This window comes from Botrytis sinoallii (genome assembly GCF_014898435.1).
Source record: "Botrytis sinoallii strain Bc 23 chromosome Unknown BSIN_001, whole genome shotgun sequence".
In the NCBI taxonomy this organism is placed as follows: domain Eukaryota; kingdom Fungi; phylum Ascomycota; class Leotiomycetes; order Helotiales; family Sclerotiniaceae; genus Botrytis; species Botrytis sinoallii.
The window spans coordinates 1,424,350-1,440,381 of record NW_024066028.1 but is presented as its reverse complement, the minus strand read 5'-3'; the positions used below and the strand labels follow the sequence as shown (position 1 = coordinate 1,440,381).

At 44.1% G+C, this 16,032-nt stretch overlaps 2 protein-coding genes across 2 annotated transcripts; both read right to left on the bottom strand.

Moving 5' to 3' along the window:
- Positions 1-59: 59 nt before the first annotated feature.
- On the bottom strand, positions 60-2,969 carry EAF02_000272 (uncharacterized protein; the record flags this gene model as incomplete). The annotated part of the gene is made up of 7 exons (XM_038896320.1): positions 60-78; positions 174-319; positions 373-1,040; positions 1,106-1,154; positions 1,336-1,863; positions 2,123-2,728; positions 2,778-2,969. The coding sequence occupies 7 exons, from the start codon at positions 2,967-2,969 to the stop codon at positions 60-62; spliced, it is 2,208 nt and encodes a 735-aa protein (XP_038763179.1).
- Positions 2,970-2,998: 29 nt separating this feature from the next.
- EAF02_000271 (uncharacterized protein) lies at positions 2,999-4,928 on the bottom strand (the record flags this gene model as incomplete). The annotated part of the gene is made up of 3 exons (XM_038896319.1): positions 2,999-3,844; positions 3,980-4,850; positions 4,909-4,928. The coding sequence occupies 3 exons, from the start codon at positions 4,926-4,928 to the stop codon at positions 2,999-3,001; spliced, it is 1,737 nt and encodes a 578-aa protein (XP_038763178.1).
- Positions 4,929-16,032: the final 11,104 nt, after the last annotated feature.

The window sequence follows — 16,032 nt, the reverse complement described above, 5'->3', positions numbered from 1 at the left end:
CTATCGGTGACTGGGGGATAGCGGGAAGAACTTTATCGAGGAGGCTCTTTGGTTTAGGTTTAGGGTTGAACTCGGGAACTGGGTGATATGAATGTTAGCATCATGATTCACAGTCCGATATTAAATTCACCCAAGAAAAACACGGGACGAGACAAAGGTGAATGGAAACTTACCATCTTTTCAAATCCTCCGTGATCCTCCAACTCTGATAAGCCTGTTGATAAGGCGTCTCTCCGAATGGGAAATTAGGTGGTGCGCCCCCAATATGTACCGGCTCTTGCTTTTTCCTCAACGAATCCATCTTCTTCTCTTCATTCGACTTTCTGATTGCCGGTTCCTTGACAGGCTTTACCTGTATTACCGGCCACTAACCTTGATGATCTGCTGACTAGCAGCACTCTGTTCGCATGGTGGCCATCTTCGCATACTGAAATATTGACGCGGTCTATGATATTCTGTAAAAGTGCGACCCGCGACTACAGTGCGTACAGGGTTGATCAATCTATCACGGGCGAATCCCCAAACATTTTCTTTAATGGGGAAACGAGATTCCCAGTTATTATTCAGTTCTTCGATGACTTGAGTTTGAATAACTAGAGCGGAGTATTGCAAACGGGTGGAATAAGGGACAGAGGAGTCGAGAAGTGTTTCGAGATTGAGACCATGGTCGGTGAAAATGTCAGGGGCGACCTTGTAGAGATCAGAGGCGATGCGAATTAGAGTTATATTGTTTGGGTTGGGATTCGCGGGAGGTACGTTGGGTTCCCCAGGATGTAGCTCTTTGCCTTCTAAGCGTTTCATTGTATCTGAGTAACTCTGGTGAACAACTTCGAGGCTGAGTTCTCGCGTGTAGTGCCTTTCATCCATTGTGAGTTCTTCCGTATACAAAGCGATTGCTCTGCCAAATTTGAAAGCCGCCTTTTCGATGAAACTGTAGAGATTAGGCTGGATAATTGGAGGTCCTGTGAATCGAGCCGCATTATATTGAACGCTGAAGGTGTTGGTTGCTTCATCCCAGTGAATTCCATAGCCGGCAAACGCTTCGACGTCGATCGTCAATATACTTCATTTCGGGGTGGACCTGTGAGTGCAACTCTTGCCACACGATCGAGCTCGAAGCCAAGTTCAAGTTCGGGTTGAAGCCCTGTTCGAAACTATACACATTAGCTATTTTGCTATCAATAAAAATGGCATGAAACATACTGTATGTGATGGTATTCATGCATTGTCGTAAGTGCCTTCTCGCTGTAACCCGGTCAAAATGAGGCAAATTCTGTCTAGTCCGGCGATCGTTTATATGCTGGAGAAGTTGTAACATGGGCACAAAATTGGTACTCTTGACACGGGATCATACTTGTTGACTGTACGAATATCTCTCTGGCTCAATGGATAAGTACCTATCGGTGGTTCACTCGGCCCTTCTCTGATACCCCAGTACGGAGGTTTCTCAGGTTCTGGTAGTGCTTCGATATCTCTTTCAAACTCATCGAGAATTTGTCTAGGCACATCTTCGTTGTCATCTGCGACCGGAGGATATGGTAGCCAATGACAGTTCCAAGATGGTTCGGTTAGTTCCCGGAGGACACCGAGTTCTTGCGGCACCAATTTTACCTCCATACCATTTGCTACTTCGTTAAGCGTATCGAATTCTTGATCAGGCTCAAATCTTACACCTCTCTCAATGCGTGCAAGAACTGCTGTCAGAAATGGCCTCGGGTAGGTCTTGACTGCATTTAACAAAGCATCCCAAGTTGGAGTCAAGTTTCCCAAGTATTTGGCAGCAGCGTCTTGGTATTCGAACATCGATGGAATCGTAAAAGGGCCATTGAAATTAGCCGGCGGTGGAACGTAACCCGGGGTAGTCTTAATGATTTTTCACGAGCATCATACCAGTCGTCATCCTTCCACCTCGTGTACTCAACCATGAGTTTGGTGTAGTATTTCGTGTCCAACTCTACGGGTCGCTTGGTCGGTTCAAGTTCCATTGATATTGGAACTTCTGGTAGAGGTTTCTGCCATGGCGAAGGAATTACAACGCGACGGAATAGATCGTCCGGACGCCGTTGCTCATAATTGGAAGCTAAAAAGTTCAAAGCCATTTCAATAGCGGCTCGTTGAATACCCCTTCTTTCTTCGGCCTGGACTGAAAGTTTAACGCGCCCGTGTCATAGCGAGACGCTGTTTGCGGATAGCCTAGGATAAATTGTTGCCAATTTTGTTCTCGATTGCGATGGATGCCAGTATCGAGATCGGGTACAAGAGAAAGAGTATCAACTTTCGTAGGACTAATGGACATCGGTGAAGGTGGTTCAGTGGCGAGATAAAAGACACCAGGAAGATTGTCGGTATCAACATCCGTGTCGACAAAATCTACACTTTGTAATACTTTGATGGTTTTATCCTTCAATTTGGAATTGGCTGCAGCTTTGACCCCGATCACAGTCCGTGTCTCTTCCTCGTCAAGCCTCTTCTTGACGAGGCCCCATTCTTTCTGCAAACCAGCGAGAGCAATGGAGGGCGCATCAGCTTTCAAGCTGTTTATTTCATCCTCAATCTTGTCCAATTCTGCTTCTATCTTTTGCAAAGCCGGAGAACCTAGCAGACTCGCGTAGGTTTTCTTCTTCTTTTGGTCCCATCCTGCACCAGTAACATCACCGTCATCGGGGATATCCTTGTTGAGTTGTGCGTTGAGAGTGTTTAGCGAATCTGAGTCCAATCTTCTATGAGTCTGATATAGAAACAGATGGATCGCGCTGTCTCAATACGGGAGCTTTTACAGCATCAGGTGCATCAACGAGGGTCGCCGGTATGGTTGACGTCAGGAGAGCTTGCTTATCCTCCGGTTTATAACTCCTTATCTCGATTCCAACTCCTTCGAATCCCGCTAGCCAAGGATCTAGAATGTCAGAAAATGCCTTAAGTGCCTTGTCTCGAACCTTTTTGTTATCACTGAGTGTTTGATCATACATTCGACGAAGTCGAGGATAAAAGAACGGCGCTAGATTTGTCGAAGTGCTGCCATCCCAACATGATTTAGTAAACCTCCTTGATCACTCTTTGCTTTTAGAAGTCGATGAATTCTTTCCAATTGCTTTTCCAACTCTGGAGAAAGCTCAGGTTTAGGAGTGGCCCAAGGTACATAGAAGATATATGGTTGCAAAAAGTCTGACGACATCTTATGCCTTATTGGGTCAGTCCTTAAAGCTCCCTTTTGCAATGGTAATAATACAATCCATGGTGCCCCACTTTCTATATCAGCTTCTTCACGTTGAAGTTCTGGTTCGTTCTCGAAAATGGTAGTCCAGAGATCCCGTAATCTCTGGATATAAGGATCAATCATGGCTCTGTCTCCCACACTACGAGAGGCGAGCCAATTTCTCTTGGATGGTAGATCGAATGCTTTATCCCAAAGCAAAGGAACATGTCTCGTCTTGAATCGGGCCCAATGTTTTCCCACTTCCCCAAAGATATCAGGTTCAACGGGTGAAAGTATCTCGGCCATTCTCCCTAGTATCCACCAATTGCAAGATTGCGGGCCATTACTATCACGACATTCTCGCATAAGTTCATGAAGTTCTGATTGCATTGCCTGGACTTCTCGCATTCGTTCGCCATATTCCCGTGTGATGTTAATCTTCGTAGGGTCGTACGTATCTTTCTTGACCATGTCTGGCTCGTCAAAGTACAACTGTATTTGAGGGGTAGTCTTAGCAGAGAGATGTTCCAATAGCTGATCTTGTAAATCATTGTACTTCTTCCAATCATCCTTAACAGCTCTGTATTCTTCATCTGTCATGTCGCCTTTCCTTTGCCCAGTTGAATAAACATTAGCGTTACGCTCAAGCTTTTTTGCCTCTGGCGTTGGAAATAATCGCAAAAAAGCCCTTCAAGGCCGCTACACTCCACTGTTTGGCATGGCGTAGATCTCCACATCCAAGAGAAATGACATTCTCCCTGTACTCATTCAATAGTATCGTACAACTTCCAGGTATCCTTTGACTACAGGTGGGAGAGGGTTGTGCTTTGGCTCACGTTCGGTTTTACCTGGTGGAGTAACCCCCAGAACCTGGCCGCTACCATACCAAGGATCAGCGCTACTTTGGGCCTTTCCAGTATCTGAAATACCGCGAATAGGATCTGTCCAAAGAGGAATTAATGCCGGGTCTTTATTTGCATCAATGTATGCGTGATTCTCAATTTTGAAAAGATTTCGATTCTCTTCCTCTTCCGTAAGATCCGTCAAAGTTTTCTTCGCATCTTCTTTGATAGCCCTGAGAAATACCGCGTGATCCTTAGTACGCTTGACCGTGAAAGGAGGCCGATCTTCACGGATTTGTGTCTGTGTGCCATTGATTTCCTTCGTTTCGCGAATAGCAAGAGTCACCTCATTCGACATGAGTCTCGTGCTGTAAGGCTGGATTTGAGGAGTGTCTACACATAAAGGATCGCCGAGATCTGATTTTTCCATGCGATCATGCCAATCTGCTTGAACATCTGTCATTACTTTTGCATCTTTAAAGAGTTTTTTATCGCATGGGACTCGGTGCTTCTCAATGTGAGCAAGGTAGTCTTGTATCTGTGTGAGCTTATCTTTGAAATCTAAGCATCGGTTCGCATCTTCGTCGGCAAGAAACGTCTTGATTTGTTCAAGGCGTTCATTTGCCGGCGGCTGTTCGTGGCCTCTGAAAGAAGTCCTTGGATCGGGACGTGGTTCACCATGCACTATATCAGTCAAGAACTTCGGAACTTTCAACTCTCTAGGTGGTGTGGCTGGTCGTGATTCATGTTGATCGGATTGATCAGATTCATCTCCATTCTCCTCTCCTGAAGAGAGGTCCTCATGGTCCGTTCTTTTTGAGAATAATTAGATCGTATGGCCTTTCTTGTGATATACAGATCTTTACTTACCCCTCTGGTTGTATCTCCATGAATGCTTGTGGTAATTTCTATTTCCACTTCTTTTTCAAACTTTAATGATACTCAATGCCTGCAGTCTCACAGAGGATAGAAAGCTTGGGAGTAGTGAGGTTGCTATTGAGAATTGGGTCGAAGTCCTGCTTGAAATGTTCTTTGTGTGCAAGCTTTTACTTTCATATAAGTTTTTCTTTCAAGAGAAATAGCTAAGCTACCATTTGCATTCAATCGAGCTTCTCTAAAGAAAATTGTTCCAAGAGAAAAACCTAAACATTCCTCACAATGAAACAATAGAGTAAGCAACATCTCACATCGCGGGGTAAATTCTTGCACATACTTCAATATACGATGACTACCGAGTCTTAGATGGATGGAAGTGATCAAAGATACACCAAAAAAAATGGCATCAATACTGGCTATAGTCAATTGCCACGATCTATGATGCAGAATTGGCAAAGATCTCCGCCTTCTCTGCCCTGTGGATGCTCCTTCTCCATGGAAAGAATTATCCAAGAAACAAAATACTTCCAAATGAATCTGTCCTTTGTCGTGCATCATTTTAGACTGCAAACGGAGCCAGCACAGTTTCTGATTTCTTTGTCAATAATCTCATCTCTGTTCTTTCCGACTCCTGGGAGAAGCCCTCTTTCAACCTTCTTTGCCAGCTTACTTTTCTTTGTTGTAATAAGAATGAGTCTTTGTGAACTTGCGTGTTCTAACCCATTTTGTTTGAGCAACCACTTCAAGCAAATCTGTAGACTGAAAACTTCACAAAAAAATTGAGAAGGCATAGAAAGTTCATGTAATGAAAAAGGATTTACACTCATTTGAGGTCGAGGGAATCAAGGCAGCCGCACAACATTCAAGGCAAGTGCATTAACAAACATTTCGATTCAAACAAGACACAGACATACATTTGAGAATTCATAGCAGGTGGGTCGCTACGAGGCTGTAAATTGTTTTTTTTTTTCATTGCGCATCTTTGACAGCCATCTTTAACATTATCAAAACCTTTCTAGAAGTATATGGGCATGAATTCCTTCGACTTTACATGCCGATCTTCACTCGCAAGCGCAAGTCATCAAGCTGATGATTATCCATGCAAAAGTCACGATATATATCAGGCATACCCTTGGGGTGTCTGTCGTGTATTTCGTACTCAGCCAGCTGAGCTTTCCTGTCAATCCTCCACCGAGAGCGCCTTCCTAGTTGACAGGCCTCAATATTGGACATCGTACCACTGAGTAATTTCCAATATATGCATGAGACCTTTCCGACAATCTGAAAGAGAGAGAAAGAGAGATGCAAAGTTTCCTCGTCGGGAATGAAGATTGTTTGTGCTACTAGAGACTCCTAGGCGGCAGACTGACCATCGATTTCGAAGAGAAAGCATTGTTTGCGATGCACTCATCGGATATGACGGGTATTTCAAACAATGCGAAGATTTCACATCTTCTCTAACCGAAGCAAAGACATTTTCCTCTTGATTTTTCGCCCCTCTGCTTTACCTTGCGCAGGAAATCACGCACAATATCTTACCTATACATTACAACCCAGCCTTCATCCCATCAATGTGTCCCACAGCTCTCGCAAACAACCTCCATAACCCCTGAAGAAGCTGCGCGTACCCGAGATCTACCCCTCTTCTTTCAAACTTCGTGCCCTACAATTCCACTGCTCGATGCCCATTGTACCACGTAATCTTTGCCTGTCCTGTCCTGTCGATCAGAGGAATGGGGAAAAGAGGCTCGATGCATGAAATGAGCTGTCGTGCGCAATTATCACCACCCCCATCACTCTCTACACAGTCTATCCATTCTTCACGATAGAATTAGAAATAAATGCAAGGAAATGAATTGCCCGCCCCAGGAGTGGAGTCGTGATGGAAGTACAGCGTATGTCATACTGATTCCAGATATGCATATTGGGAAATATGCATAATGCACATGACATTTGCATGGACCCCGAAAATCTCAATTTCCTCCTATTTCCCCATTCCCATCCTTTACATCAATCCATCGAAAGAGAATGGGAAGGGATGCCCTGATTAATTGGTGTTTGACAACACATATTAATCGATCAAATCAAATCAATCAATCTGCACGCATTTTGCTTTTTACTATCTCGGTTCCTGCGCATATAAAACATTTATTCTAGAATGAGATCAAAAAGCTTCCATGACCTTCAATTTTGTTTGCACTGCAAGCCCCGAAAGACTAGGATGAAGATCTTCCGGTTCCGAGAGATGGGGTCTTAGATTAATACTGCATAGGCAATAGGTGAAATTTACGTGACTGCATATGATTGATTCTTGAAGCAGAAGTCGCTAGGACGATTCCAGTCAAGAAAGATGTGCAGTGTGTTTGATGGAAATTGAAATGTTTGTGATTCGGATATTTGATACTTATGAGGAACGCGAAATCCGGATGTATCGGTGACTAACCAGCTAATTGTATCAACTTTACCCTGGCGAGCATAGTTTCTGGGCGATAGGACTTTTTATTTCTATTAGCACCGTCTAGGTACATACATGTATACATGATGTACGGTAATTTGCTTTTCGAAACTTTCACAAGGAAGCGCGTAGATTTGGTGATAGTTTCGTATTATTTGGCTTGTTCTCCGTTCTAGAGATACCTAGGTGCTCACCCGTTTTGCTTCTTCACGCGTCAGACTGGGGTTATGCAAGTTTCTCATGGATTTATGCTGCGAGTTGGAACGAAGGTGTGGCAAAGACCAAGAGAATCATTTCGTGATATGAGGTATGGTACTATAGTCAAGGCATGGCATTCAATATCCGTGTGGGTCGTAGGATTTTTGGTGTCAATGAGTTCCTAGCTGGGCCTCCTGAGCAAGGCACTAAGACTCTGTGATAGGATGGGGAATATACAATTTTACACGGCGAGACGGGATAAATATGCTAAAGATGGGATGGGAAATACAGGAGGTACCTAGGAACGTGATACCTGCAAGAAGTGTGGCTGTAATGAATGAATTGGCCAATTAAATAATTGAGTCAGGAATTTGGGTCATCTTCCAGCCACAGCCACCACTTTAGACCTTGGGAAAAGGGGATGACTTCCATCGAATTAATTCTAGACATAATTTTCCGTTTAATGTCGTATTCAACTGAACCTCACTCCACTCGCAGAAGCAAACCACACATCTAAATATACACCTTCCCATTCCAGTACCAACATCTAGCAGCCTCCGGTTCTCATTTCATGGTCATGGTATGATGGTAAGATGGTAACAGTATTTCCCAACCATAATGATCCCTCCTAGCCTTACAACGCCACCCATACGAACCCCCATTCATTCCAGACAAGGAACACACTAGGTTGAGATGAGATACGCCGAGCCGTATTATTGGCATCCTCTTATCCTATCCTACCCTATCCCATACTCTTCCAAAGATTCTCGCTCGGGGTACGACATAAATGCATACACACAGTAATGTAATTCCCAAATACGTACGTACTTACACTACCTAAACATTGCGTATCTACCAACGAAAGAGTCTGAGAACTAGGTAGCGTGTTAGATTCGCGATGAGGCTTTTGGTGATCAGGGTTTCGCGACAGTTTCGTGCTTCCCAACTAGACATATTGAATTAGCATGAAATGCTTGGGTTGATACCATGTAAAGCTGTTTAGAGATATTGTGTTAGGCACTTATTTTCGCGTGTCTGTTCGCAGTCCCGTCTCCCACTATGATATCCTGGCACAGTAACAGAAACGGGATAAGACTTGCATGTACACTTACGATGATCTTAAGACCTGTGTTGAACCTTATTATAAAGACCGTATAAACTCAACAGCTTCATATGGCACTTTCCCTCTTGCGAAATAAGGTTTCGATGTATGCCTGAATCACTCGCTCGGGAATAGGAAAGTTGCGCAGTCGATGGGCCTGGTTTCACACTTGATATCATTATTCACTCAAACCACGAGACTATTGAGCCGTGGGGAAGATGTCTTCAACCCGTGTCAATTGCTTGAGGGATAGGGTATACTTGTCAAAACCTTCAATTTCGTATCATAACGGTACACTTCATGCAAATGAGTTTTGACAGTGGTTCGTTAGAGCCATCCAAAATGGCGCAACGACCTGACAAATCCCGTATTGCAGAAGTCCAAGAGCCGGATGAATTCTGGGGATGACCTCCACTGAGTCCACTCAGGTTTTGCTTTTCCGCCCGGCTTCGTAACTCGTAAGACTTTGTTGATCCTACCAACTCGCCGGTAAATGCCCGCTGCGAAGAAAGAAAAAAAAAACGGAAAAAGAAATTCAGAAAAAGAGCCATGATGATTTCGCAGATCAGTCGTTCATAGTACATAGATCTATCGGCAATCGAGGTCACATTTTCGATTCTTGATCGAGATATCCAAAATACACTTTCAACAGATTTGAAGATTTAGATGCACCGAGGCCTATCGAATTTCCCCTGGAACTTATCCTTATCAATCCAAGTCGACATCACCAGAGATGCATTCACCCCGCAAGATGAGCATGTGCTAACCGAATCCATCCTAAGATGAATCGCGCTCCGCGCCTCGCATTTTCACCACGCCAGAAACCATTCACACAAGATCAAGGCTTCAAAGACAATCCGAAATCCTGCTACACACAAACCTTACAGTCATTTCATCATCATCCAAGCGCGCCAGCCCCAAACCAAGTTTCTCCTGTCCCACGCTGCATGCACTTTGCGTAGCTCAGTGCTCAGCGTACCAAGGTATTAGTAGCCGCATATGCAAGTACTTGCAACATGCATCCTTACGAGAAAAAAAATCACGTCTCCCACTCCCACGCGTTCACGCGTTCGTGTGGAATGTGTTTGGGGACTAATTCAGATTATTGGGTTCGGGTGTCATGGTGTGATATGAGTCTCTAGCTGTGTGGCACCAACTCGGATATGCCTAGTCGGTCTTGCGGTTGCTACATACTATGGGTGAAGGAGGGGTTGTCCAGGAATTCCCTAGTGATGCAGATCAAGTGTGTACTTGACACACTGAGCTTCTCCTATCATTGCTCAAGTTTCCGGGCTCAGGAATCAAGAGTATCTACTAATGAATAGGGGTAAAAACTACAACATCATCTCATCATAGAATGTCTTCTCCTATCTGTCTGTCTCGGTTCATGGATTCCCTACATACATTATGATTCATCTTCCGACAGCCGTTTACGCAGATAGGTAGGTAGTGTATGTGTGTTGTAAGACTCGGGTCCCCTACGTAGCATGTACAATGCCCTCGCTGAGACCCTCCAAATGATGTGAGATTCGATGCTAACTCTGCAGCTACTTGGAGCATTCCCACCTCAGCGCATGCAAAAATCCAGGGGGCGGCGCAACGCTCGCATCGGCACCGATGTGAATCTGCCCGGCCACATTATCCATTTCTCCCTTACTCCGCGACCGACCCTTCGCATCCGCCGCGCCGCGGCGTCGGGGCAGACCCAAGTCTTGTACCGGTAGGTACCGCGGTTTCTGATTCTTTCTTCTTTCATCAGAGGGTTAATTGAGGCTTGGAAGGCTGAGCATTTTCGGCGCGCCCTAGGTATTGATTTGAGGCTATTGTGTACATGGAAGATTGGATGTGCAAGGCAAAGACCGACACGTAAATGAACTCGGACAAAAAAATACTGCGCAAAAATACGAACCCGCGCCTCCTTACAAATCATACGGATTAAATTTGATTACTCGGTGTTAATATGTGATTTTGCGTGTAAAATTGGCAAGAAAATGTATTATTGAATTTCGCCTTCGTTCTACTCGTATCTATCATCTAGATAGGTAGGTATGATATCAACATGACATTTCGAGAATATAAACGGGGATAAGTAGTGCATAGACGCTACATAAATAGCATAACTTTATTTGCACCACCAATATCTTTAGTGCAGCTTATGCTATGCACACCTGTACTCCGAAAGTAAGCGAGCACAAAATGCGGGGTGAGGATACCTACCTACCTAGGTAGGTATTCTTCTACAGAGCATCAATAAGGCAGGTAGGTAGATAGATGCTTGAGGGCCAGGCAAATCTCATGCAAAGCTATCAGTACAGCGTACACCGATCTCTGAGCGTGGATTTTGCACGTCGCTAGTACCTCAAAAGTGCACGTGTTAAATAGCTACTCTATGCATTGCATATCTACGGTGAGCGATTATACGGCGGAAACCGATCCTCAGTCCGTAGGTAGGTATGTAATGCAGAATGTTGCTTATTTGTGTGTGTGTGTGTAAACTCAACTTACCTACTTCGTATGATACTATTCCAAAACATATAAAGCCTAATTCGATCCATGAATTTTCTGAAACCGAAACAAAAAGTGGATGTTTTTCCACCGATTTTTATTTCCATTTCCATTTCCATTTCTAGTGATTATATACCTATTTGATCGAGAATTTTACATTTTCATTTAGCTTTAGGTGTTCGGCGTACTAGTGGTTGAGTTTATCAAGTTTATCATACCAGGTAGTCAAGAGACGATCCCAAGACCAAGGCATTTCCCTCATGATTCATCTCAACTAGCCATCCCTCTGCTACGCATTTGGGAATCCCGTCCACCGTCCCCATCCAGGCGGAAGGAAGAAAATTTCTGCTGCATACACACACACATACATACATATACATGCGATGTACATACATACAAACACATCATCCATCTATCCATCCATCCATTCCATCACATCGCATACCCAATATACCCCGTACATAAGCGAATTTTGCAAATTTGTCAACACGGTGAGGGAAGATCGAGATAGGCGATTCGAGAGGGGCGATTGGTGTTCAATCACCTACTGTAATTACCTGCATACCTCCCAGCTTTTGTTCTGGAGAAAGGAAGGATTTTGATCTTGCTCTGCCTACAATAGACTTTGCCAATCCAGTATCTACGATAAGACACCCATACAGAATCCAGATAGTGCACAGCACACGGTCGGATTGCAAGTGTAAAGACCAATATCCGAGAATTAAGTTTCTCCCATCCCTTAGCTGTGAAGAAGCTAGTTAGAGTACATAACATCACATAGGTATCTTACATCGTAGCTACCATAGTCATAGTCATAGTGATAGTCCAATCTCCCATCCAGTCGGAACCTCGCAGGACACAAAGTCTATCCGTTGCGAATCCTGCTACTAATGCCCAATACCAACTTACACCATGACATACCCATGAAGAGCCGATGAACTAACGCGCACTCGATACTATCATACTATCGAGCATCCAACCCGATTCATCATTCCTCTGTGCAAAATGCAACGAAAGCTTGAAAGATTGAGATCGCCCAAGACAAACAAGTTTCCTCTAGAGTCTACAGAGCACAAGACAAACGGAAGCCAGCGGAAACCCCACGATGCAAATCTTCCCGAATCAGAGATTTCGTGAGGAGGGTGACGACCGAGACTAAAATCCGGAACAGCGTTGTTCGAATACGTAAAGATAAAAGATAGTAGTGTATGCTAGATAATCCGTCTGTGTGACCACCGTCCGAGCTTTACTTTACGTGCTTATGTTTTTTATGTCTTGGATATGGATAGGTATGTATCTTACTTGTATAAATCATAAAAAATGAGGCTGAACAACTAAGAATGTGGGGATACAGTCAAGTAGCATAAGTGAAGCGGAACCCACCAATCGGAGGCGTAGGAAATCGTTCTTGCTAGTGTTTGTATTGCATACGGTAGTTATGCACGAGAGATAGCTCTGAAGCCCATACTCCGTATTTATTCGAATGCCTTCATCTCATCATATGGGACTTTCATGGAAAGAACCAATCCAATGATTCCAATCCAGCGTCCCACGACCCTCCGTGCGGAGAAAGAGACGGCGGACTGGGGCTCTCTAGACTCTCTGTTCAAGCACAGCGGATCCTCGCGAAGAGTTTTTAAAATCTCTTCACGATGCCTACTCCCCATCCATCGTCCAATATCGTAGGTATCCAATGACACGCGAGCTGATACACATCCATCTGCAGTTGCGAAAATTCAATAATCGTTACGAGAAAACTTGGGAAGTAATCCCGAGGGCTTACGGCACAGCGAAGTTCACGAGCAGGTTCATAAAAGTACAGCCGAGGTGCCGGGAATCCGCTTGACGCCGAAGGAAATAAGCAAATGTACATACACAGCAAGCGGCGAACAGTCCTGGAGGGGGTTATTCGGACATTACGCTGGCCTTGGAAGGTGACTGCGGTTATGAGGTGTTTGAGTGGTGTGATGGGTAAATTATTTGCGTGTGTGATTGATTGATGAAGGAATCGGAATGATTTCCCAGGACCCTTAATTTTTCTAGATCTCCGTTGGATTTCGTAAGTTCCATGGTTTCTTTTCTTGATTTCTGCAATTGCGTATCCTGATTTGCATTCACATCACCAGATATATTGTCAGATATGTCATCTCTGACCATTGAAGAGGTAAAGGAATGAATCGGGCATTAGGATATGCTGGTTGCATAGGAAGGAAGGAAGGTCCTTGTGGGTGGAGTATGAAAAGCGTTTGGATCATGGTCTAGGGTAAGGTAGCGTCATCGCGTGTGGACAATGGCCTTAAAGTAGCGTGCTATGAAATGGTAGGAACGCGTTTTTCGTGGAGCGGAGCGGCGCGGCATCGCGTGAGCGCGGGACTGGTATTGGTACTACTTGATATAGCAAGGTGCGGTACTGTAATAGACTCTCGCTAGTTAGGGAGGTTAGTACAAATGGTTGCCGTTGACACTACTAGACCTGATATCTAGTTATGAATAAAGTACCAAAATGCATACCAAGTATATCAACACTATTCACGATATTTATGTACCGAGTTGTCGGGTCCATCAGTTCTTCAATCTAAATCCTCGTCTTGCCATGCCGTTCATCCATTCAACCTCCTTTCTGATTGGGGGAATGATATCTCAAAGACTGAAAGCAAAACATGTCCCAGCCAAATAATAAATGCCAGGTAAGGTCTGTGTGTACCCAGAGATTAAAGAGCCCCATTCTTCGCTGAGGATAAACGGTCATGAGGATGAAAGTCTAGGAAGTTTGGACCATTCTGGCATCAAATGGTTTACTTCTGGGGCTGTCGAAGTTTGAAGAGTCTTGGCGGGTTTATATTTGCGGGTCGGATTGATTTTGAAGATCTCGACTGTGAAAATAATGGTACATCGTTACCAGCCATTGATATGATTTGGTCGACCTGATGATCGTCTGGTGCATGTATTTTGTGCATTAAACTAAACTTACCCCAAATTCCGGTCGTCGTTTGGTACAAACAGGACTGTTCGAATGGGTATGGCCACTGAAGACCAAGCCTGAAATAAGATCTGGATGGTGGAAATTCTGCTTGGAAAGCAGTAATGGTTTCATGATTAGTGGCGTGGGAAAGTTTGATAGCATAGCAACCAAACCAAATCTCCCGTTTGGTTGTAATCACTTGGATGGTTGGCGGATGGACAGAATTGGCTATGAGTTAGTGGTACTTGAGGTATCTAAAGTTAGGAAGTTAATGCTTGTGCTATGGGGTACCAAATGTTACTAGAGAATTTTACACTGCTAAACTAGATGTTGCTTTGCAACTGATATCAAATTGATAGTGGGAGAAGGTTTGTTCTGGGGACGGTCGTTGATTGACAGATTGATTCCAACCCATTCGAAGCTCCCCGAAGTATTTCAGCGGCGTATTGAATTTTGAATTATTGGAAAGACGAAAGTATAAGGCCATTGGACGACGGTAATTTCCAGATACAAACGGTTTGGAGATTGCACCAACCTGGGACAGCGAATGGAATGATCTGATCAAATCAAACGGAGATCTAACGAACCGGTGGCTTAAAATAAGCTGGAGACGAGGAAGGTTTCCAGTTGGAAATTATATCGTGTACAAAGTACCATAGATACGACCCATATGTTTCCGGAACGCATTCGCAAAAGGGTTAGTCCATTCATATTGCATCTGAGCTTCACAGGTAGGGGATTCTTCCCTCTTTTACCCCGTACCCTTTGCACTTCTCTTGAAACACGGTTGAGGGAAGTCTCTTTTTTTGATGGTACAAAACATGCAAGATGATCAAGGTCTGGGCGAGATCTGAATTCTCACGTATTGCTTCTTGTTGATTAATTGTTGGTAAGGGATTATTGATGCGCTCAGGTGTGATGCGTTTGCCTTGTTCTCCTCGTCATTTGCCCAATCACCAGCACATTCAGCCCTCCGTTGCAGACAAGGCACTCAGGAATAGGGGAAAGAGGTGCATTACCCTGATGTATCTTCTGTCGTTGCAACGTGATGTACATAGGTATACCCTATATAGAAAGACATCAACGAGTCAATGGTAACAAATCCATGAATTATGCAGGAGATGGCAAAGCGTAGAAATTGATCAGCACACCAATCTCGAGCCCGTGAGAAATGAATCAAATCAAACTTGATGGTATTGTTTCCTGTGTTGACATGGTTTGATGCATGTATGCAGGTATTCTCAAGCGTGTCAATCCAGGATGTGTGAATGGTTAGATTTCAATCGAAGTATAAGAAGTTTCGATGGATTTTCAAGGATGTCTGGCTTCTATTGAATTGAGCTGGGGATGTGAGTTCTGGGATGAGTGAGGGAAAGAGATGTACGGAGGATGTATGCCATTAGAAATTGGGCAAATTACACCTCCTACGTTTTGGGAGAGAAGTATATAATTTTGATATTATCGTGATGCTTTTAAGAAGTATACCGACCTAATAAAACACTCTGTCCAATCTTGGTTGGAATCATCTCCAGTCTCTACCTAAATTCAGTTTAGTCACATGGAAATCACGTTTTCATCTGTGTAGACTGTACATGCACTTCTTCCAATATGAGTGGAGCGGAGTTTACCAGGCCATTTATTCCTTTGAGTGTGTGAAGTATGAAGTGTGCAGTGTGCTTGCTCTGCAGTAGTGATACCAAGCGCACGCCCAAGTTTCTAAATTTATTTATTGATTTGATTACATGGCGAGGGATGGTGAGGTTATAACAGAGCGATCCGATCAATAGTCAGAGTGTCATTACTTTTTTCCCCTTGACGCGTTTGGGCGTGTTTTGATGAGTGAGGTGGAATGGAAATGTAGGAGATCAGGAACCAATATGAAGCAATCCATTGCAC